Here is a 21,704-nt window from a genome sequence, read left to right on the forward strand (position 1 = left end):
ATTGTGTCCTGTTCTGGGCACCGCAGTTCAAGAAGGATGTGGAGAAATTAGCGAAGGTCCAGAAAAGAGCAACAAGAATGATTAAAGGTCTAGCGAATGTGACCTATGAAGAAAGGCTGAAAGAATTGGGTTTGTTCCGTTTGGAAAAGAGAAGACTGAGGGGAGACATGATAGCGGTTTTTCAGGTATCTAAAAGGGTGTCATAAGGAGGATGGAGAAAACTTGTTCTTCTTGGCCTCTGCAGATAGAATAAGAAGCAATGGGCTTAAACTGCAGCAAGGGAGGTTTCAGTTGGACATTAGGAAAAAGTTCCTAACTGTCAGAGTGGTCAAACAGTGGAATAAATTGCCAAGGGAGGTTGTGGAATCTCCATTGCTGGAGATATGTAAGAACAGGTTAGATAGATGTCTATCAGGGATGGTTTAGACAGTATTTGGTCTTGCCATTGGGGCAGGGGGCTGGACTCGATGGCCTCTCGAGGTCTCTTCCAGTCCTCGTGTTCTATGATTCTATGACTGATCAGTGCTGTCTGTCAATTGTATACGAGTTCACACCGTCTCTTTCTACTCTCAGTGCTCCCTGTTGGATAGGCCCAGTCACACACAGTCAAAGCATATAACAAAGGTCCAACAGGACTATCTGTCTCTGGGCTTGGATTGGTATCTGTGGTGCTGTCTCTGGGCTCAGCTCCCAGCCTCTTCCAGGCTAGCTTTAAGTTCCCCCTGGCCTGGAATGGAGCAGTGCCCCAGAGCTTTCTCCACAGGGGGCCTCTCTACAGGTGGTGATGACTTCTTAACCTTCACCTTCCCATACATCATGGTTTCCCAAACTGGGGCCATGAAGAGATTTCAGGGGGGGGTCGTGAGGTGACCCAGCCCCCCATCCCTGCATCATTCCCCCTCACCTGAAGAAAGAGCCAGCCTTTGCTTTCGGCTCTCAGCCCCTGCTATTTTACGTGGGTGACCCGGCACAGCAGGCAGCCGGCGAAGACCCATGTGGAGCTAGCTGCCTTCTGCAAAGGAGAGTGAGTGTGGGTTGGAGGAAGAGGATGGGGTTAGATGGGCGGCTGGGGGTGCCTGACTTTGTAGGAGGACAGGGGAGGAGCTTGAGTGGAAGGCTCGCAGGGCTTGCGGGCTTGGGCATCCAGCCAGCTTGTAGGACTCATGGGGCTCAGGCGGCTGGCCCCAGCAGAGCAGGGCTTGGGCAGCTCGGGCTGATGGGTGGGTGGCTGGCCCCAGCAGCATAGGGCTCAGGTGGCTCGGGATGCCGGGTGGGCAGCTGGCCCTGGCAGCACAGGGCTTGGGCAGGTGGCTCAGGCGGCTGGCCTGTGGCTGGGATGGGTGGCTGGTGGGTGGGTGGCTGGTCCTGGCAGCACAGGACTTGGGTGGCCAGCGGGCAGGTGCCCAGCTGACCCCGGTGGCTAGTGGGTGAGTGGGTGGCTGGCCCCAAAGGCGTGGGCCTCAGGCAGGCAGCTCTGGCAGCACAGGTCTCAGGTGGGCAGGCGGCTGGCGCAGGCAGCTCTGGAGGCTGTTGTGGGGCTCAGGCAGCTGGCCAGCTGGGGCTGCACCAGGCAACCACAAAGGGCCAAGAAAAATTATTTGTGCTTATTGTTAATATTAAATAATATTTTTATATTAAGCTTTTGTGTTTATTTTAAATTATTACTTGAATTTTTTGTTAAAAGGGGGTTGGATGATGGTAAAGAGGTGGGGGGGCATGAGGGTTTCCCAAAAGTCAAAAGGGGGGTGTGATGCTGAAAAGTTTGGGAACCGCTGGTGTAGATGATCTATGATGCCATTCAGGAGCTGTGTGGACTGTGTTGGCTCATGGGCATGTAACTTAGGGCAGATTTACACCACAAACAACAACTCTGCTGAGGATACACTGGCAGGACTAGACTCTAATGTCCTCTCTGCAATGCCAGGAAGAGTAAAGGGCAGGAAACCTGTGAAATCAGTAGGTTGCTGGGGCACTTACATCGGAAGTAAGTCTGTCGAGCAACTGCTTTTTTGAGAAGCCATAGAGTAACTCATGATTGAGTTAAGTTGTTACAACACCCTTGTGCAGAGGCCTTCTTTGTGGTTTATGCCAAGAGCTTTCACTCAATGGTACGTAAGTCAGTAAGGAGTTACCCTAACCTCAAATATTGTGACACTTTTAGATAGAAATAGCAGTGTCAGCCCCAAAGGAGTAGCACCAAGTTAACTAAATTGGCACGTAAACCCCATGTATTGGTTTCAGTGCGGTTTTTTCATGGAGACAATGATCAAAATCAGTAAGATGCAGCCCTGCTGAAACTGTACTGGGAAATGTTGCTCTTATGGCAGGGGCTTCTTGCCTGGTTGTATTTGCATTGTAGACGAGGGCTAAGCAGTCCCGTGAGTAGTTATTATGGCATAATTCTTGCCTTGTACTTTTCATGATTATTGTCTGGGATAAATATTCACAAGTGCTGTGTGAGTAGCAGGGTCTGCTGTAAAACCACAGACGGTTACAGTTACAAGCACTGATTTGTGCTAGTTTAAAGACATGCTTACCAGCTGAGAAAAGGAAAAAGAGACTTTGATGTGAGGAGACACAGAGAGGACAGATTTTTCAAGTGTGGGGGCTTGTCTCCTTGGCAAATGATACCAGTTCAGAATAAGGTGGCAAGTGAATGTAAAGTGCTGTTTTGCATTGGTACAATTCCCTTTGGGAGCACTCTTATTTTGGTTTAAGTGTGTCTTACTCTAGTTTAGCTTATGCTATTTTGTAAGGAACTTAAGCTTCGCAACAGCAACAAAAATCCTGCTCTTAGCCCAGAATAAAGTTATATAATAATAATAATCTGTCTGTTAACATTTTCCTACATAGATAAGCCCTGAGAGACTGAGTCTAGAGCAAGCCACCTAGGGATGGAGACAAACTATGAGTTCCCACCTTCCCCTTTGTCTTAGAGGTAGGGTTTAAGCAGAGCTGATGGCTTGTCTTTGGCTGCACCTGAGATTAATGTAGCTGAGACTGTGGAGTCACAACTGACAGAAACAAAGAAAGAAGGAAAGTCTGAAAAAAAAATAAAAGACAGAGCCAGAAAATGTTTTAAAAAGCACAAAGAGAAAGAAAGATAAACAAGCTGTTCTGTCTGGGCGATGGGTGTGTATTTTTATTAGGGGAGAGGATGCAACTTCCTTTTAGTCATTAGCTCCCTTGTTGTGCTTCTGGAAACCTCAGTCTGGGTTTCTGAGTGAAGAAGCCAGTATCTGTCTGGAGTGGATCCCTGTCTCCAGTCATTAGCCAGCTCTTGTAAGGGGCTTCCCGCTGCCTGTCTCTCCTTTCCGTCACTGGTGGGAGAGGATGTAGCAGAGCTTTCTGAGAGGAAGGTCTCGTGACTGGCAAGTGTCACCCTCTGGATCTAGGGAATTAAAAGTGCAATTTTTAAATGTGATAGCATTACAAATATATAAAGAACACAATCCACACAGCTTCTGAATGGCATCAGAGATCATCTACGCAGAGGTGAAGGTTAAGAAGGCATCGCCACCTGCAGAGGTCACAGGTGAATAACAAGCTATTTAAGGGAATGGGCTCAAGGAGTTTGTGGGATGGACTATATGATACTGGTTCCCAGGCAGCCATGAGTCAGAGGCACTGGATAGCTCAGGTGGATGAGGGAACATGCTCTGGAGCCTTTCAGCCTTTGGGTGAAATTGCATCTTTCTGATTCTAATAACTATAGCCATGCAAGAGGCCTTCTCTCAGCAGCAGAACTCTACTCCCTTTACTTCTCTCTTGCAGATGTGAATAGCACAATTGTCTAAAGTGACCTCCCTTTTTTCCCAAACGTTCATATTCCTAACGTGTTCCTGCTTATTTTCACCTGGTGCAGCCAGTTCCTCAGGGAATGTCCTCCAATCCTCCACTGTCAGCTTGAGGTCCACCCTTTCCCACCTCTCTCATTGTTCTAATGTTAATGGGATCTTTCATGGTCTAGAAGATGGGACTTAACCCTATAAAGGGGCTTTTCCGGGGAAGCTGCTGGGCCCTGACAGCCTGAGATACTTAATGGCACCACAGCGTCTCCTCAGTTACTAGCTTGGATTCAGCAGTTATGGAAGGGGCTTCTGGGGCGCTAATTAGTGCCTTCTCCTTGCCCAGAATATAGGCTCTTCATGAAAGTTTTCATTCGGTTGCAAAGCCCTAAGCGACAGGGGCTGATATGAGTAGAACTAATGGTTCTGGGGATGGGGGTTTCTTCACCCTTAGCACACCCAGCAAAGAGCACACCCCAGAAGCACAACCAGTGGCTCCCATGGCTGATTGCTGCCCTATTGCTGCTGTTGGCTGTCTCCCTCCTCATTGCCCTCATCGGTAAGTTCAGGTGGGCTGATTATTCAAGGAGAGAGGGGAAAAACCAGGAATAAAAGTTGATCAGTGCAGACTGGGGATCAGGAAACATTCCCTTACGTCATGCTGGCTGGAGTGGCATACAACAGTGAGTGCCATTTTCAAGTCAGGCTGTCAGAAAACAGGGCAGACATTCCAAACTAATTGTATATTCTTTAATTAAATTTCACCCAGCCTGTAATAAATGTGAACTCCTGGATCGCGGCACCAGCCTTACTATGCAGTCATGGACAGTTCCCTTAGGTGTTCTAGCCAATATTACCACCCTAACAAACTGGATGTAGTGATAATGGATAAATACACCAAAAATAACACCATATTAGGCTGCTCTCAGTCCTAAAGGATCAGCCACATACCCCTCTGCCATCAATTGGAATTCCAGATCTTACACCAAACACAACACTGGCAGCCAATTCTCTAGTATGCTAACTACAGATTTATTAGCTAAGAAATAGAATTGAGAGGCACTGAGGTTAAAGAGGTACATACATTGGCTATGGTTACACTACAGCCATCTATCAACAGAGGTCACTGTCAAAAGAGATTTCTAGACAAAACTTCTGTCGACAGAGTGTGGCCACACACTAAAACCAACTGGGAGAGCGCTCTGCTCTGTTGACAGAGCAGCTGAACTGCCCAGCCACTCTCTTAATAAAACAAGCAGCTGGAAGCACAGCAGCCCAGGCTGCCCATTGTTCTGGATGCCCTGTCTGTCAAGAGAAGGCACCCCCAGAGCATCCACATAGCCTTTTTATCTACAGAACCTGTTGACAAAAAGGCACTCTTCCTCATCTGGGTGAGACAGAAGAGTGTCGGTGGACTTGCTGACTTTTGTCAACATGCTGTCGACAAACCTCATTTTGTGTGTGGATGCTCTACCCCAGTTTTGCCAGCAAAACTTGCTAGTGTAGCCATAAGCATTAACAAGTGAGTCAAAGTTTGTAATTCCAAATAATAACTGTTAATGTAATAATCTGCCTGTTTCCCAAAAATCTTTTTAGGGTACCCAGCTTGTGTCTGGGGAATCTCTGTTTTATGCCACAAACGATTCCAAAGAGTCAGAGCTATATTCTTTGAATTCACATTTATATCTTCTCACAGAAGACAATCTGACAGTCTTTCTAACCATGTGGGTTATGACGAATCAGAAATGCAAACTGAGCCTATTAATTTCCTTTGTGCAACACAATGGCCTTTACTGTGAAATTAGCATTTTTCTTCATTTATATTTCCAAGGCTCCAATCACATTTGATTGGGAATTTAATTACAGGGATATACACTATGCAAAAGGTAATGCAATAGCCAACAACAATCCTTCATTAGTTTTCATGAAGTTTCATTCTCATCTTAACACTAACACACACTTTTGATCTAGGTTCATGTATTACAGGGATATACCTAATGCAATGCAACAACAATCAACAGCTTATAGATAACTGAAGAGAATATCATCATAATTTCCTTTGAATTAAACTAACTGTGAATTGGCCTGATTACACTACAATATCTTTTGGTATTTCTTTGATTTCTATTAACAGATAAATAAATTATTCTGCACCCCTGTCCTGAGCTGGTACCTCAGTAGACAGCATAACACCCATCAATAATTTCTATTCTTCAGCCAAACAAGGTTAATTTGTCCCTATGATGTATCCAGAATAACAACACCCAAGAGAACTGCTCTTTTCTAATCTTTGGAGGGGCTTCTGATGGCATTTGTGACATTAAAGGAAACAAACCAAGAAGAATCAGTCCCTGGTTAACACCAGGAGAAGTCATGATGCATGGGAAAGATGGCAAGAAGGAGGGAAACAGCCTGTGCACTCTCTCTCTCTTTCTCTCTCTCTGTTTGTTTACAGTTGCCCAAGCTGGCCTAAGAACAAATGAAAGTTGTGAAGAGTACGAGATGGTGAGGCAGTATCTCAAGAAGAGGAACTGTGTTGAAGGATCTCAAGGGAAAGGTCAATAATGTGAAAAGAGAACATGCCCCAGAGTGAGCTTGCTGGGGTTGGAGCCTCATTCGTATTCAGACACACATGAAGAGTAAATATGAGGCATTTGGGGACATCATCTTTTGATGAAATAATGGCACAGACACAGTACTGTAGTTGAGGGTAAATGCTGGCAAATAGAGACTTCGAGGAATATCAGGGTTAGGTTAAGTTAATTTGCCTACTTCTCTTGTTACGATTACACTACTGCATATCCATTGATTGGATAACTATGCAGAGAGGTGCATCTGCTACTTATACAGCACCTTAAGTGAACACAGCACTTCAAAATGAAGTGACAGGTCCTTCCTCCGAGGACCTTACGGTCTGTGAGTCTATGTAACCCACACACCTAGCGGTGTGGTTCACTGTCCCATGTAGTGGCACGTAGACCATTTACAGAGAGAAAGAATGAGCCTCCTCCGAAGCCTTAGCTCAGAGCAAGCCAGCTTTCAGCTGAAGCAGTTGCAGCTCCTGCACTAAGCTCCAGTGGGCCTGGATCCAAGTCTGTCACCTGTGACTGGTTACAAGGATCTAAACTGGACAGTGGGCTGTCATTCCCACGTAGCACCCTTAGTGCACTGTGAACAGAAGTCTAGCTATGGCGGCAAAAGCAGCAGACAAGACTAGCCACCCCATGTATGTGTCTGTCCAAGACAGTCCTTAGGTACATACTAGGGCACCGTCCCCTCCCAGGCCTTACATCACAGTGACTACACCTCCCCCACCCTTTTTTTTTTTGGTATGCTACTTCAGTCAGAACTAGTACAAGTCTGGCTATTTGAGCTGGAAATTACATCTCTAATTTGAAACGCAGACATACCCTGAAGAAAAAAAAAGGAGTCAAGTAACACTTTAAAGACTAACAAAATAATTTATTAGGTGAGCTTTAATGGGGGTCTGTCCCACAAAAGCTCACCTAATAAATTATTTTGTTAGTCTTTAAAGTGCTACTTGACTGCTTTTTTGTTTTGATAGTATATAGACTAGCACAGCTCCTTCTCTGTTACTAGACAGACTCTGGATTAGACTGAATACAGGTAGAGAAGAATACTTAGAGAACAGGGCCAGGGATAGATGAACTTTATACCAGTGAAAGGTCAAGAGATGGATTTAATGGTAAGTGCTTCTCTCATTAGATCTAGTTTTGTTTTTGTTTCATTGTTTGAGGTAACTAACATTACATGAAATTTATTCTGTGTAGAATTAGGGTTATTCTGTTCTGCTTTACGACTATTCTCCTCAAACTTTGAAAAGCTAGAAAATAAGTAGTTCAGGCTAACAAACGGAGTTCCATTCTCTACCCACACCAGTTAAAAAATTTACCATTTCTATTTATTAGTCATCCTTTCACAATGCTTTATTCCATCCCAAGGCTTCACACGCTACCGTCAGCTTTACTCTTGACATATATACGAGAATACATATGTTTAATGCACATATCCTTCTTTTAACATAAGCTTTCATGATTGGATTTTTTTAAAGAAAAGAGAATAATAGGGCTGATTGAAAAAATTCAGACTAAATATTTTCTGAACAGTATATGAAGTTTCATCTAACTACAAAAATTCCATATGGAAATATATATTTTGATGGCATGTTCCATCAGGAATATTGAAATGAAAAGTTTTGCTTTGGGAATGGCAGAACATTTCATATCAGTCAAAACTTCTAGAACACATTTTGACATTTCCAAATCGCATCTTTTCAAAACTTTTCATTCCACAAAAGGTTTTGGTATATTGACTTTTCATGCTGATTTGGCATGAAGACAAATGTCAAAATATCAGCATTTTCTGTGGGATGGAGCGTCTCAATTTTAGAGAATTAACTTGAATGAACTTCTGTACAGCCTGAACTCAGACAAGCTTACAAGAAGAAGACACCTGTTAAAAATTATTCCCCCCACCCCAAAGAAATACAAAAAGAGACTCATATTTTTAAGGAGTTATACATTTAGCAGGAGTGGATAAAAATAGTAAGAAGCTTCATTACAGCTATCAAGGTTGCTCACTACCTGAATCCATGAATCCTGGTTAGTCTAGCCTGGATATGAGCCTAGCCTTGGCCAGGTCTGAGTCTAGACTTAGTGGCTGTGTCTACACTGGAGAGTTCTGTCAAAAGCAGGGGCCTTCTGTCACCTTCTGTCGACAGAGTACTATCGACATAAGTGCACTGCAGCCACTTCTGTCGACAGTGCAGGTTGAGTGTATCGGCACTATGTCAGCAGCGGTTCCATTGAGGTTTCTCTGTCGACCGATGCTTCTAGTGTAGACCTAGCCAGTGTGTACAGCCGGGCCTGAATTACTGTATCATCACTGTGTCTGCTCTCATCTATGTGTGGCTGGGGCCACATCACATGGGTCCGTGTACTGAGATGCTCAAGGACAGGGGTCAGTAACCCCCTGCGCCGGTGCTAAGAGTGGCACATGAGCCGGCAAGGCTGGAGCTCAGCGGCATTTCTTCCTCTTGCAGCCGGGAGCTTGCTCAAAGACGTGCCACGTGTGTAGTAACAAAAGACCAGCTAATGCTGCCAACCATGACCTAAACGGTAAAGCTCTGCATTAATGAGGCTGTTGTAAGTAGAACTATTAGTGTCTCGCGCCAGCAGTCAGACTGCACATAGAGGTGAAAGGGTAACATTTCCGCACTCCGCCTCAGAAAGGTTGCTGACCCCTGCCATAGGACAACTTCCCAGCCAACTGGATTGCCGTTAGGAGAACTTGTTTCTCCTTTTGTGGGACAGTGCAGGGAGGACTTTCCGCACATTTTGCCCCTGTCCTCCCTGAAAAGTGGTGAGGACCCATCGCTACTGAAAATAAAGCCTGTGGTCTAATCCCCACCCCGCAGCCAGACACACTGGCCCAGATTTAAAGCTTCTCCAAACCCAAATCAGAGATTTTTCTATGTGGATGGGAATGGTTGGGGGGCTGGGTTGGTATAAAACCAGGTAAAAGCCTGCGTTAACTCAGTAGGACAGTACAGAGGTGACCTCAATTATTTGTTTGTTAACGTCTCAACACTTGAGGAGAATGTCATTAAACCAGAAGAGAGTAACATTAAGCAATGTTTTTCCTATGTGAATTTTCCTACTTTGAAAAGAAAGTCTGTGAACGAAACACGCAAAATAAAGACCAGATAATACAAGGCCTTCCAAAGACTGGTGCCAAGATAGTGAAGAACATGGCAGCCGCAGTAAGTGTTCACAGCTACACAGAAATGCCATTTGATTAAACGCTGCCACTGCAATGCGGCAAACCTGCTATCACGCATGAAAGACGAAGGATTATAGAGTAAATATGTCCTAATTAGTCAGTGTGGTGCTTTCAAATATGCAATGTGCTGAAATCAACATGGACACTCGAGTCCATAGGGTCATTAGACTCTGATGAACCCGCCTACATGTACAGATATAAGTCACTGTAGAGGACCAAAAGTTGCTGGCTAGTAGCCAGGTTCCTATTTTTTAGTGCAGAGCTTCCTAATTGGTACAGCGCACATCAGTTACGAATCAAAAATATTTTTCTCTGAAATTCCAAAATGGAAAAAATATAAAGCAGCATTTGTGGCAATTATCGATATGCCCAGCAATGTGTCATCCATTCATAGACATACGCAGGACGTACATTTATCTTTACACTGGAACTTTAATGTAAATTCTCCATTGGTACTCTTGCGAAAGGCTGTTTCAAAAAGTGAGACACCAGGGATCCAATAGAAAAACATTTCTATACCCAAAACATTTTTAAGCACATTACTCTACTACAAATTCAAATGCAGAGAAATTAACACTGGCAGAGACCAAAAGCCAATGAAGAGGCTCAAGTGGGAAAGAATTATAGAATCCTAGGCCTGGAAGGGACCTGAGGAGGTCATCAAGTCCAGCTCTCTACCCAAGGTAGGAGCAACCCTAACTAAATCATCCCAGTCAGGACTTTGTCAAGATGGGCCTTAAAAACCTCTAGGGATGGCGAATGGGATGGAGGATCAGGAAATGGAATGGAACCAGCAAGCTGGATGGATTTGAGAGGCAAAATTTGAAACCAGAGGAGACCGGAGGGGGTGGAGGGTAGGACCTATAGTCAAAACTGGAGAGAGACAGCCAAGTTAGGGCTTGAGGAACTGGCAGTGGGGATTGAATGAGAGAGGAAAAGAGCTCAGGGCTCCAGTGGAGTGACGTGAGAGTGAATGGCTGGTAAGAATGAGAGTTGTCACAGCTGAGACAACACATGATGTCACTAGAGTAGATGAGGTCAGGCCAGTGGGGCTGACAGCCACCACAGGCCCCAGGGCAAGTTGTGTTGGTGGGGAGGAGCAGCTCCAGGCCACTGGAAGGGATGGAGCCTTGGGCAGAAAGTGTGCGGCCAAGGGCTGTCAGCCCTTAGCTCCCCCCAGATCATAGCAGCCCTCCCCACAGACCTCAGAGCCGTGCAGAGCTGCACTCCCATGGCAATTCAAAAGAGCCCAGGGGCTCCGGCTGCCACAATGGCAGTGGTGGCAGCTGGGAGCTCCCGACCCCTTTGAATCTCCAGGCCCCGATGCCAATGTCCACCCTTCCGCCTCCCTCACCCCCAGTTCAGCAGACCTGAGTCAGGCACAGGTAGGAGAGGCTGTCAGGTTAAACACAGGAGCAGAAAGGGCAACGGTCCAGCACAGAACTACCTGTGTGCGTATTAACTGCTTACACTTAGCAGGAGGGTACACACCACACAGAGGAAAAGAACTGACCAGGAGGAGTTTAGGAGAAGAATTAGGGATAAAAAAGACGAAATAAGAGAAAAAATAATTCAGTCTGCCAGTCATGAATCACTCTCACCACAAAGAACTCTGTTAGTCACCATAACTCAAGGGCTGTGTCTACACTAGCCGGCTACTACGAAGTAGCCAGCACAACGTCAAAATAGCATGCGTCACGTCTACACGCACCGTGAGCTATTTCGATGTTGAAATCGAAGTTAGGCGGTGAGATGTCAAAATCGCTATTCCCATCCAAAGATGGAAATAGCGCCCTACTTCAACATGAAAGTAGGGCTTGTGTAGACGATCCGTGTCCCGCTACTTTGAAATAGGGGGGTCCTTCATGGTGGCCATCAGCTGAGGGGTTGAGAGAAGCTCTCTCTCCAGCCCCTGCAGGGCTCTATGGTCACTGCATGCAGCAGCCCTTAGCCCAGGGCTTCCGGCTGCTGCTGCTGCAGCTGGGGGTCCATGCTGCGTGCACAGGGTCTGCAACCGGTTGTCACCTCTGTGGATCTCGTGCAGTGCAGGGCAAGTGTGTCTGGGAGGGGCCCTTTAAGGGAGTGGTTTGGGGCTTTGCTGGCCCCTTATTTCGACAGGGAGCACTTGTGTGTGTGGACACTCCGCATTTCCTTCCAGGACGGCTCCTTTCGTTGTTCCCCGTCGCTACTTTGACGTGGAACATCGATGGCACCAGCCCTGGAGGACGCATAGACGATACGCATTGAAGTAGCCTATTTCGATGTCCTTACTTCAAAGTAGGCTATTTCGATATAATGTGCTAGTGTAGATATAGCCAAGATATGCCTGAAGTGAAGATGGAGTGGGTGGAAGTAGCCTCTATGGCCCTGGGATTGAACTGGATATCACCTCACAAGTGCTTTGCCTGGTTCGCTCTTCTGTTCCCTCACAGAGCAAGTCTGGAGATGTTGCCCCCTGGGCTGGGAGCCTTTCCAGGCCAGCTGCTACTTCTTCTCTAATGACACCATGACCTGGGATCACAGCGAAAGGAACTGCACAGAGATGGGCTCCCACCTTGTGGTGATCACCACAGGAGCTGAGCAGGTAACCTGCAGGGAGTCATGTTCCCCAGCACACTTAGGCCGCATCTACACGTGCCAGCTACTTCAAAGTAGCCGCACCAACTTCGAAATAGCGCCCGCCACGTCTACATGTGGCGAGCACTATTTCGAAGTTGAAATCGACATAAGGTGGCGAGACGTCAAAGTCGCTATCCTCATAAGGAGATGGGAATAGCGCCCTACTTCGAAATTGAACATCGAAGTAGGGCACGTGTAGCCAATCCATGTCCCACAACATCGAAATAGCGGGGTCCGCCATGGCGGCCATCAGCTGAGGGGTTGAGAGATGCTCTCTCTCCAGTCCCTGCGGGGCTCTATGGTCACCATATGCAGCAGCCCTTAGCCCAGGGCTTCTGGCTGCTGTTGCTGCTGCTGGGGATCCATGCTGCATGCACAGGGTCTGCAACCAGTTGTCAGCTCTGTGGATCTTGTGCTGTTTAGTGCAAGTGCGTCTGGGAGGGGCCCTTTAAGGGAGCGGCTTGCTGTTGAGTCCGCCCTGTGACCCTGTCTGCAGCTGTGCCTGGCACCCTTATTTCGATGTGGGCCGCTTTGGTGTGTAGATGCTCCCCTGCAGCGCCTACTTCGATGTAGTGCTGCCCAACATCGACGTTGAACGTCAACGGCACCAGCCCTGCAGGATGTGTAGACGTTATTCATCGAAATAGCTTATTTCGATGTCGCTACATTGAGATAAGCTATTTCGATGTATCATTCACATGTAGACGTAGCTTTAGAATGCAGCCCTGGAGAGGATGTTTGGGATCTGTGTTCATGCAGTCCTGGGCTTCCTCATCCATCACATCCAGCACCTTCTGCTCTGCCCTGCTCAGGGTCCCATCTCCCACTGCCTGCCCAGTGACTGCATCTGGTGGAGATTTTATTTTATATTTATCCAGGATTTCATCTTCACTTGGGTAAATGGAACAGTTACAGGCACAGAAACAAAGAATTACTGCATTGGTCTGACTGATCGGGAGAACAAAAATCAGTGGCGCTGGGTGGATCAGACTCCATATAATTATACTGCAGCGTGAGTATCTCCTGGCACCGAAACCAGCTACCATCCTCCACTTAAGTGCCAGGATCAGTGTGCAACGCAGAGAGATAGGGGTATGGGTGAGTGAGTGACTGCGACAAACAGAAAGAGTGCGAACATGGATGGAGGCTATGTATGAATTTCAGAGAGCCCTGTACTGGGAGAAGCTGAGGGTTGTGGCTGATTCAAGTGTTGCAGTTCTTCTCTTCTCACTGCCAGCTAACGCTCTGCCCCTGCCACATTTATAACGATGTATCTCCAACACCTGAGCGTCTCTTTCATGCAGGTTCTGGAGACCTGGAGAGCCCAGTCCACAAAACTTTGAGGAATGTACTGTCATGCACGTGCCAGGAGAACAAAACGCCCACGGAAACCGGAATTGGAATAACATCCCATGCACGATTACATGTTATCGCATTTGTGAAACTGCAGCACTTGGGTTCTGAGGGAAGAAACCTCATCCTGGATGTGAGGCTGGAGAGTCAGCCTGTCTCTCACTGTGTTGAGACTTTTATTGCAGTTTAGGACTGATGCTTTACACCAAGTCAGTAAGAAATCACCTAACCTAAACGACTATTGGACTCTTTTATGCAGAAATAGCAGTGTCCCCATAGAGGGGGTTGCACTAATTTAACCCAATTAGCATCTGAACTCATTTAGTGAAACTGGTGCTGTTTTCTCCTGGAGACAAGCCCACAGCAGAAATCAACAGCATCCAGCCCTCCTGACGCTAGGTTCAGAATTTTCCAGATCTGAAGAAGGGGGCCTGTCCCACGAAAGCTCATCACCTAATCAATTGTTTTGTTAGTCTTTAAAATGCTACAGGAGGGCTGGTTTGTTTTGTCAAGATACAGACTAACACAGCTCCCTCTCTGTGACTATGTTGGAAGACATTCCTCTTTTACCTGGGCCCCCTACTCTGACTGTATTTGCAATGTAAATAAGGCCTCTGCAGTACTCCAAATTGCTATTATTCCTAATCATTCTTGTCAGTGATAAATATTCACAAGTATTGTATGAGCAGAAGGGCCATAAAACCTCTGTAAAAATCCAAACTTTATGGCCACTGAATCTTGTCAACAATTTAAACATGTTCTTACTAGAACAAAACAAATCAGTGACGGTGTCATAGCTACAAGTGTGCTGTGCTGAGGTGCAGGATGAGGCAAAATTTTAGCTGAGAGGCTGATTCTAGTGTATCTCCTAGGTACTGAAAAGATCTTATAGTTCATATCTCACTCAGGTCTGGTGGGCAGGACAGAGTCATTCCCTGCAGCACATTTAACACTTGCTTATCTCACCCCACTTTGAATGACTTGAGCAATGAGGGTTTGTGGAAACCACCATTTCCCTCGACTGTAGTTTCAGTCCTGTTAATGGATGTACAGGCTGAATGTCTGATACCATAAAACCTCAAGTTACATGGGGTTACATTTACCTTCCCCTCCACCCTGCATAACTCGAATTTTCGTGCGAGTGGAGGGGAGGCAGAAACCAGGCTGGAGCCTGGTTCCCAGCTCCCTTGGGCTTGCAGGAGCTGTAAAACTGACCAGCCAGTTTCCTGGCTCCCAGAGCGGCAGTGGCCTGGTAACCAGGGGGCAGTTTTATTCCCGTCTCTCCACCGCTTGGCACTTGCAAGCCGGTCAGTTTCCCTGGTCCAGCAAGCAGTGTGGAGCTGGGGACCAGGCAGCAACCTGAGTCCCTGCTCCCCTCCACTTGCAGAGAGGAGAAGCTAAACCAGGAAGCACTCCTTGGAGCCAAGAAATTAACCAGGGCGACTGCTCTGCTCAGTTTCCTGGTTCTGCAAGTGAAGGAGAAGAGGGAGCCAGGCTGCCACCTGGTTCCCAGCTCCCTGCTGCTCTGAGGACCAGGAAACTGCTCCTGTCAGGGATGGCAGCCTGCCATGCTGCTGCTGCCCCTGACAGGAGCAGTTTCCCACTCCTGCCAGGGGAGGCAGCCATGTTAACCCAAGACACGTTCAACTTGGTTGTGTATATCTCAAGGGTGTACTGTACTGTGTAGATGGTTCTCTGCTGAGTGGAATCCTATCTGGTTTTTTCCTCTTAATTCTACAAAGTTTCCTTTCATGTGGGGTCATTTCGAGGTTGTATCTATCAATGTTATCTTAATAAAGTCACATTTTAATACACAGAATCTCAGATGGTTGATTTTTGGGCATGCTTGACTGCCTGCAAAGTTCCCCAATGTTCTGGGGTGAACTCTTACCCAGTCTCCCTCATCCACACTGAACAGCATGGCTCTCACTCAACCTCTCATTTCTTGGTCCCAGATCTGCCAGTGCCTCTCTGTCACTCCCTGCTATTCGAGCCCTGGGCTCCCCTCACAGCTCTGCCAGTGCCCCTCAGCCCTGCCCTGCAGCCCCTCTGCTATTCCAGCCCTGGGCTCCCCCCACAGCTCTGCCAGTGCCCCTCAGCCCTGCCCTGCAGCCCCTCTGCTGTTCCAGCCCTGGGCTCCCCTCACAGCTCTGCCAGTGCCCCATAGCCCTGCCCAGCTGCACAATCTGTTGTTTTAGTCAAGTGCTTCCCCCGCAGCTCTACCACTGCACCCTTATCAGTACCTACAGTACTCCTATTTCTCCTATTTCTTTTTGTCACATAGGGTTTAAGGTCAGTAGATGGATGGTTTAGAATGGATAGACATTGTCAGGGTTTATTGGAAACAGGCCCTATGTAACACAAGCAAACAGCTGTCACAAATGATGCATCAGCTAAAGAGGCCAAGGAAATCCTCATGCCGGGCATTTTTCCTGTTTGCTTTTGCCAGCTGATCATCAGATGCTTAGTTTTGCCAACAAACTGGAGTGTGACCTCATGTTCCTCTCTCAATATGGGAAGAAGTGACATGAGACACAGCAAACTCTCATCTTTCCCTTGTGCCCACACAGCGGGGTTCCCCAATGTCTGGTGTTGCTTGCCTGTCCCAGCAGAGAATTTATATTCTCCTTTTTGGGTCTGCCACCTCCAAATAAACCTACTTCCTCAGCTCAGTGTCCCTGTGCTCATGGCTGCGTGTGAAACCCGAGGTCACTAACGGAGAGAACAAAGTCCAAGAGAGGCCTGGGGGAAATCAGGTCTGGGAATGCAGGTGACAAGAGGAACGTTATCTCCGCTCTGCTGCGAGATCTGATCAATAGAGAGCACACTGGTGTGATCAGTTGTCCTCCCTTCGCTGTCACCTCCCTGATACCTGTTTCAAATGGACTGGAAAATACTTCCTCATCCAGTCTACAAGTACTGGACCTTCATGTTGTTACAATTTCCCTCATTACTAATATACTTAAAAAATCTTCCTTGTCATAAGCCCTGCAAGCAGCTGATATTCCTCTTGTGTCTTTAGTTTCCCTTATCAGTTTGCTATGTATCTTAACTATTTATTTGTATTAAATGCTATCTTCCCTTTTTCCATTGGTTATGTGTATGAAAGGTAAGCAACAGCAGCAATTAGAAATTCATAGCTATCAAATTAGTTAAAAATTATCACAATTAATTGCCATTGTAATCACACTTAAATAAAATAGAATATCAAATGCAATGTATTACAAATAGTTTTGGAGGTTTTTCTACATTTTCAAATGTATTGATTGCAATTACACCACAGAACATGCAGCACACAGAGCTCACTTTGCACTGTAAAAAGGTAGAAGATAGTAGTTCTCAATTCACCCCATACAAAGACTGTAATACAAGCTCTTTAGCATGAAAGTTGAATTTACAAACGTGCCCTTTTTTCATCGTATAACTGAACTCAAAAACAAATACACTAAACCCTTGCCATGCGCGAGTTAGAGTGGAGATTAACTCAAATAAACACGAGTTAAGCAGAACTCAAAATCCTGCTCCCCCTGCCCTGACTCAACACCCTCCCCCCAGACCCCGCATGTCCCAGGTTCAAGCCCCCCAGGGACTGGCTCACCACCTGTGCATAGATCCGGCTCACCCACCACCCCCAACCCCCGCCCCAGTTCAAACCCCTGCCAGCTCACGATTGGAGCACAGCACCAGCTCACCACCCCATGCCCTAGTTCAACCACCCCCGCCAATCCCGCTTCAACCCCCAGCCCCCAAGTTCAACCCCCCTCCATGGCCGGGCTCACCACTCTGCATGTGACTCTAGCTTAATCCCCAGTCCCTGGTTCAACCGTCCCCCATGCACAGCTCTGGCTCATCTCCACCCTCCCCGGCCCCCTGCAGCCCTAACCCACTGCAGGGTTAACCCCCACAGCCACAGACCACCCCCTGATGCTTCCCAGATGCAGAATGTGCGTTCCACCAGGGAGAAAACTGCCCCCCCCAACTTACACAAAATTCCAGCCACGCCAGGGTGCGTGGGACTGCACCCCTCACATATGTCAGGGCACTACTGTAATGCAACACTTTCAAGCCCTCAGGTCCAATCACTTCTACTTCTTCTTTGTCTAAGGAATTAGCTGACCAGCTTTGTTTACATTTCTGGGAGACCTGTGATGCTGTGGACCTCTTATTTCCAATGTCACATGAAAGGAGGAGCTTTTGCAGCAGGAGTTGCAAGTTATTTATGTGCCAGGTGCGCAGATTCAATAACCAGAGATCAACCAGTAATGGGTATTTGAGATCCAAAGATTAGAAATTGACTCTGGAAGACCCAGATTTAAACCTGGATGAGACTTTAAGAATATGTCAAGCAGGAGAGTTTATTCGGAACAGATTGGCACTTCGGATGGGAAAAAAAGACAGTGCTTGGATGGACAGAATCACAAACCTTCAATGCAAAGGGAAAGCAGGAAAGGCAGTAAAGAGAAGAAACATTCAACAAGTCTGTAAAAAGTGAGATGGCAGGAAAGGAATTGTTGAGGACGACATAAAGCATTTCACAAGGCATGGAAGCAAATTTCAGCAATGTCCTACAGTTGCACAATATTGCAAGACATTCAAGAAATTCCATCATTTTGCAAGATTGCTCAAGCAGCAACAGCAGATGCACACCAAAAATAAAAAAACAAAAAGACAAGTGTATGCTCGCTGTGTAATATGAGGAAAACAGTGTTAGCAGCACAGAAGACCTTTCTGTAAGAGTTTGAATGAAGTAGCTAAAACAAACGATTGGACTATCACACTGGCAATGAATAGAATTTTTTACTTCTAAACTACATACTAATGCGCAAACAAATGCAATGACAGTATATATTTTAAATAACTGGGTACATTGATAATAGACAAAGTTAAGGGTTTTCTACTCTGGGTATTTGTGAATTAGAGGTAAAGCTAAAAAATAAGATTGAAAAATTATACATTTTGCAGTAGCCCTAGGAAAAAATGTGTCTATATTGGGCTTGAAATGTATACAATACTAAGGTTACAACAGAGACCGTGTTCATGAGAGAGGCAAGGAGACTCTGGTAGCTGGGAACAGTTTTAGGATGTCTTTAAAGGCATAGGAAAACTGCCAATAGAATATCAAAACTGACTTGACAGAGCTACTTGTCCCATTGTAAATTCCTTTAGGAATGTTCCTCTAGCTCTGAGAAGCAAAAAAAAAAGACACTAAAAGAGGAGCCAAAGAAATTAGGGGTACTAGAGATAATAAAGATAGTAGGAGGGACACAGGATAGGTTCGTTCATTAGTATTTTTATAAATATTTTATAAAAGAAAACTGGAACCCTTAAGAGCACATTTTCCCATACCCATTAGGAAACGTGTTTTTTTGGAGAAATGGCTGGTGCTAAAAGTTTTTCCACATTGGATGCATCAGTGGGATTTTAACAACTTCTTTAATATCTGTTGCAAAGAAAGGACTGGCGGACAAGTCTCCCACATAACAGAGACTGTTTTGTTTTGTTTTGTTTTGTTTTCACTTGCAGTTATATGAATTGCAATTAGAATATAAACGAGAAAGGGATTTATTGGTAGCAGATACTCTATCCAAAGCTTTTGACAATACAGTAGCAGACTATGACTATGAATCCAACACAGTGCATGTGAATTTTATAAAGTAAAACTATCCTGTCTCTGACAAAATGCGGACTAATGAGATCTTGCAAAAAGTAATAAAAGCTATAACAGTGGGTTGGCCTGGACAAAATATATCTAGTCCATATTTTCACTTTAAATAAGAGCTTTCAGAGGTTTCAGTGTTTCATTTAGAAGTAACCATATATTGTTCCCAAAATATTACAATCTGATGTGCTTTTTAGAATTCATAAAAGACAAAAGAAGAGCCAGGGATGTGTTCTATTGATCTCAAACTAATGAAAACTGCAGTTAAGAAATGCGAGTCATAAAAAATTTCTGCCTAAACCCATGAAAGAACCAAAGTTGGTACACCAGGAAGCTTTGTAAGCTTCATATAAATTTGGCATTGATTTATTCAAATACACATGCCAATACAATGTTTTGATTTTAAACTATTACTCACACTTTTTGAAGATTGCCGTACTGGAGAATACCATGTTAAAACATGTAACAGCATGCATTCAATCAATATTTGCTGGATATGCTAGTCCTTCAGTGGTAATGTTAGACAGCGGTCCACGATCTGCAGGGTATGAATTCAAATATTGTACCAGATGCTATGGGTTCTAGCATCTTATAGCAAGTCCTAGATAGCCACAGCTAAAAGATCTAGTAGACAATGGTGTAAAAATTTCAAAAAGTACTAAAAATACACCTAAACAAAAGTAATTCAAATTCTGATTTAGAATTGCTTAATAAAGCAGTACCCTTGAACTGTGGATTCTCTTCTGTTGGCAGTGGTCCCTGTAAACTGGGTGCTTATGCAGCCTCTCAGAAGAGATTCAAATGCCATTCAGCTGATTAGCAGAGCACCCACAGCTAAGTTTTTTGTTTTTACTGTTGGTCCACATACACATGCCTCCGTGCACATAAAAAATTATTCTGCACATGGATGGAAGTGATTAGAGGAAACATCGAAGAGAGAGCTAAACTCTAGACTGCCTAATTTTGTAGAAAAAGTTGTTAAGAATGAATATAATTAAAGAAAAATAAATAAAAAGCTGATAGAGAGAAACAAACAAACAAAAGGGTTATGGCAGAGCAGGGTGGTATGTTTGCATTCACAGTACACATCCCAGTATTTCTGGGAACACTTGGGCCTTCCCCTGCACAGTGAATGCAAGGTCTCGCCTCACATGGGGGCTCCATTCGTAAGAGCGTGCTGCCTCAATCCCACCAACACGTTCTTGAGTCTCTTATTCCCAACAAAGCCACCTCTGCTTTTGTCTGCGTACTGGAGAGGGGACAAACCCTAGAAAAGCAGGGCATTTAATACCAGACAAATGGCTCGCCTGTGCCAGGAGGGCATGAGAACCAGAGCCTGTGGAGTCTCAGGATACTGATTGTATGTATGATGGAAACTGATGGGCAATTGTTCTTCATGCAGTGACTCCCAGGTCAAAGGACGTAACCCCTCCTGAAGGACAGACCTACAAAGGAACAGGAGACATCCACAATATAGTCCCAAAAAAAGGGGAGATAACAAGAAGCGTCAAAGACCGAAATGGAAAGGTAAGTGAAGCAGGAGACAAGAGCAGCAGGCAGCTGGTCCAGCTGGTGCTGATACAGTCCTGTTGTCATTCAGAGCCACCAGGCTGTGTGGGAAACCTCAGACACTAACTGAGAATTGCTGATGTTGTAACAAGCCAAGTTAAGTGAATATAGGTAGTTCGTTTTTTTTTGGTTTTCATAGAATTAGAGAACACTAGAACTGGAAGGAACCTCGAGAGGTCATCGAGTCCAGTCCTGTGGCCTCCCAGCTGGACCAAGCACTGGCTAGACAATCCCTGATAGATGGTATCTAACCTGCTCTCACGTGTCTCCAATGATGGAGATTCCACAACCTCCCTCCAACATTTTGATTAATGTTGAATAAATTCTTTAGTTTAAAAAAGGGAAGAGTGTAAGACCGATACACCCAGGTCGTCAACAGGAGAAAATGAACCTTCAGCCTTCGGAGCTAAAGCCATATGCTTTACCACATGTGCTAAAAGCCAACTGGCTCTCAGCCCAGACACTAGAGTAGAGACTTCACTCTCCCTTGTCAGTGGTCTTAGTGCCACTGGGGTTACACATGACTATGTTCCTGTAAGGGCTGTAGCAAGCTTAGCTGAATCGCTCCAGCAGCAGGTGCTGCAAGCACTTCTGAGACAGCCACCCAAGCGGTAACACCAAACTCCATGTTACAGAACTGAATCTATAATAATGAACAATATATTCTCGTCTTCCTGAAGTTCCAACTTAGTTCCTTACACAGAACCCACCAACGCTATCTTCCAGGCCAGTATCAAAACGCCTCAGTCTGCAGCATGTGCAATCTGAGTCTTGACAGGCTAATGGTCCTCCCTCTATCCTACAGACACAGGACTAACCTAGCAGCCAGAGGGTTAATCTCACAACGATACATGTTGCAAAACAGCATGAATATTTTTGAAATTGAGTATTTCAGGGATGGATGATGGTTCCTC

At 45.6% G+C, this 21,704-nt stretch overlaps 1 protein-coding gene across 1 annotated transcript; it reads left to right on the forward strand.

Moving 5' to 3' along the window:
* The first annotated feature begins 3,468 nt into the window (after positions 1-3,468).
* Positions 3,469-15,309, forward strand: LOC142007109 (C-type lectin domain family 4 member A-like). The gene is made up of 6 exons (XM_074983647.1): positions 3,469-3,535; positions 4,243-4,347; positions 6,244-6,345; positions 12,023-12,174; positions 13,088-13,221; positions 13,514-15,309. Exons 1-6 carry the CDS (start codon positions 3,469-3,471, stop codon positions 13,671-13,673), a joined length of 720 nt encoding a protein of 239 aa, XP_074839748.1. The 3' UTR covers positions 13,674-15,309.
* Positions 15,310-21,704: the final 6,395 nt, after the last annotated feature.

This window comes from Carettochelys insculpta, chromosome 1 (genome assembly GCF_033958435.1).
Source record: "Carettochelys insculpta isolate YL-2023 chromosome 1, ASM3395843v1, whole genome shotgun sequence".
Classification (NCBI taxonomy): domain Eukaryota; kingdom Metazoa; phylum Chordata; order Testudines; family Carettochelyidae; genus Carettochelys; species Carettochelys insculpta.

Coding starts and splice junctions, on each gene's coding strand:
- LOC142007109 (XM_074983647.1), top strand. CDS start 3,469: ATGGCATCAGAGATCATCTACGCAGAGGTGAAGGTTAAGAAGGCATCG. Junction 3,536..4,242: donor GCCACCTGCAGAGGTCACAG/GTGAATAACAAG, acceptor CTTCACCCTTAG/CACACCCAGCAAAGAGCACA. Junction 6,346..12,022: donor TGAAGGATCTCAAGGGAAAG/GTCAATAATGTG, acceptor GTTCCCTCACAG/AGCAAGTCTGGAGATGTTGC.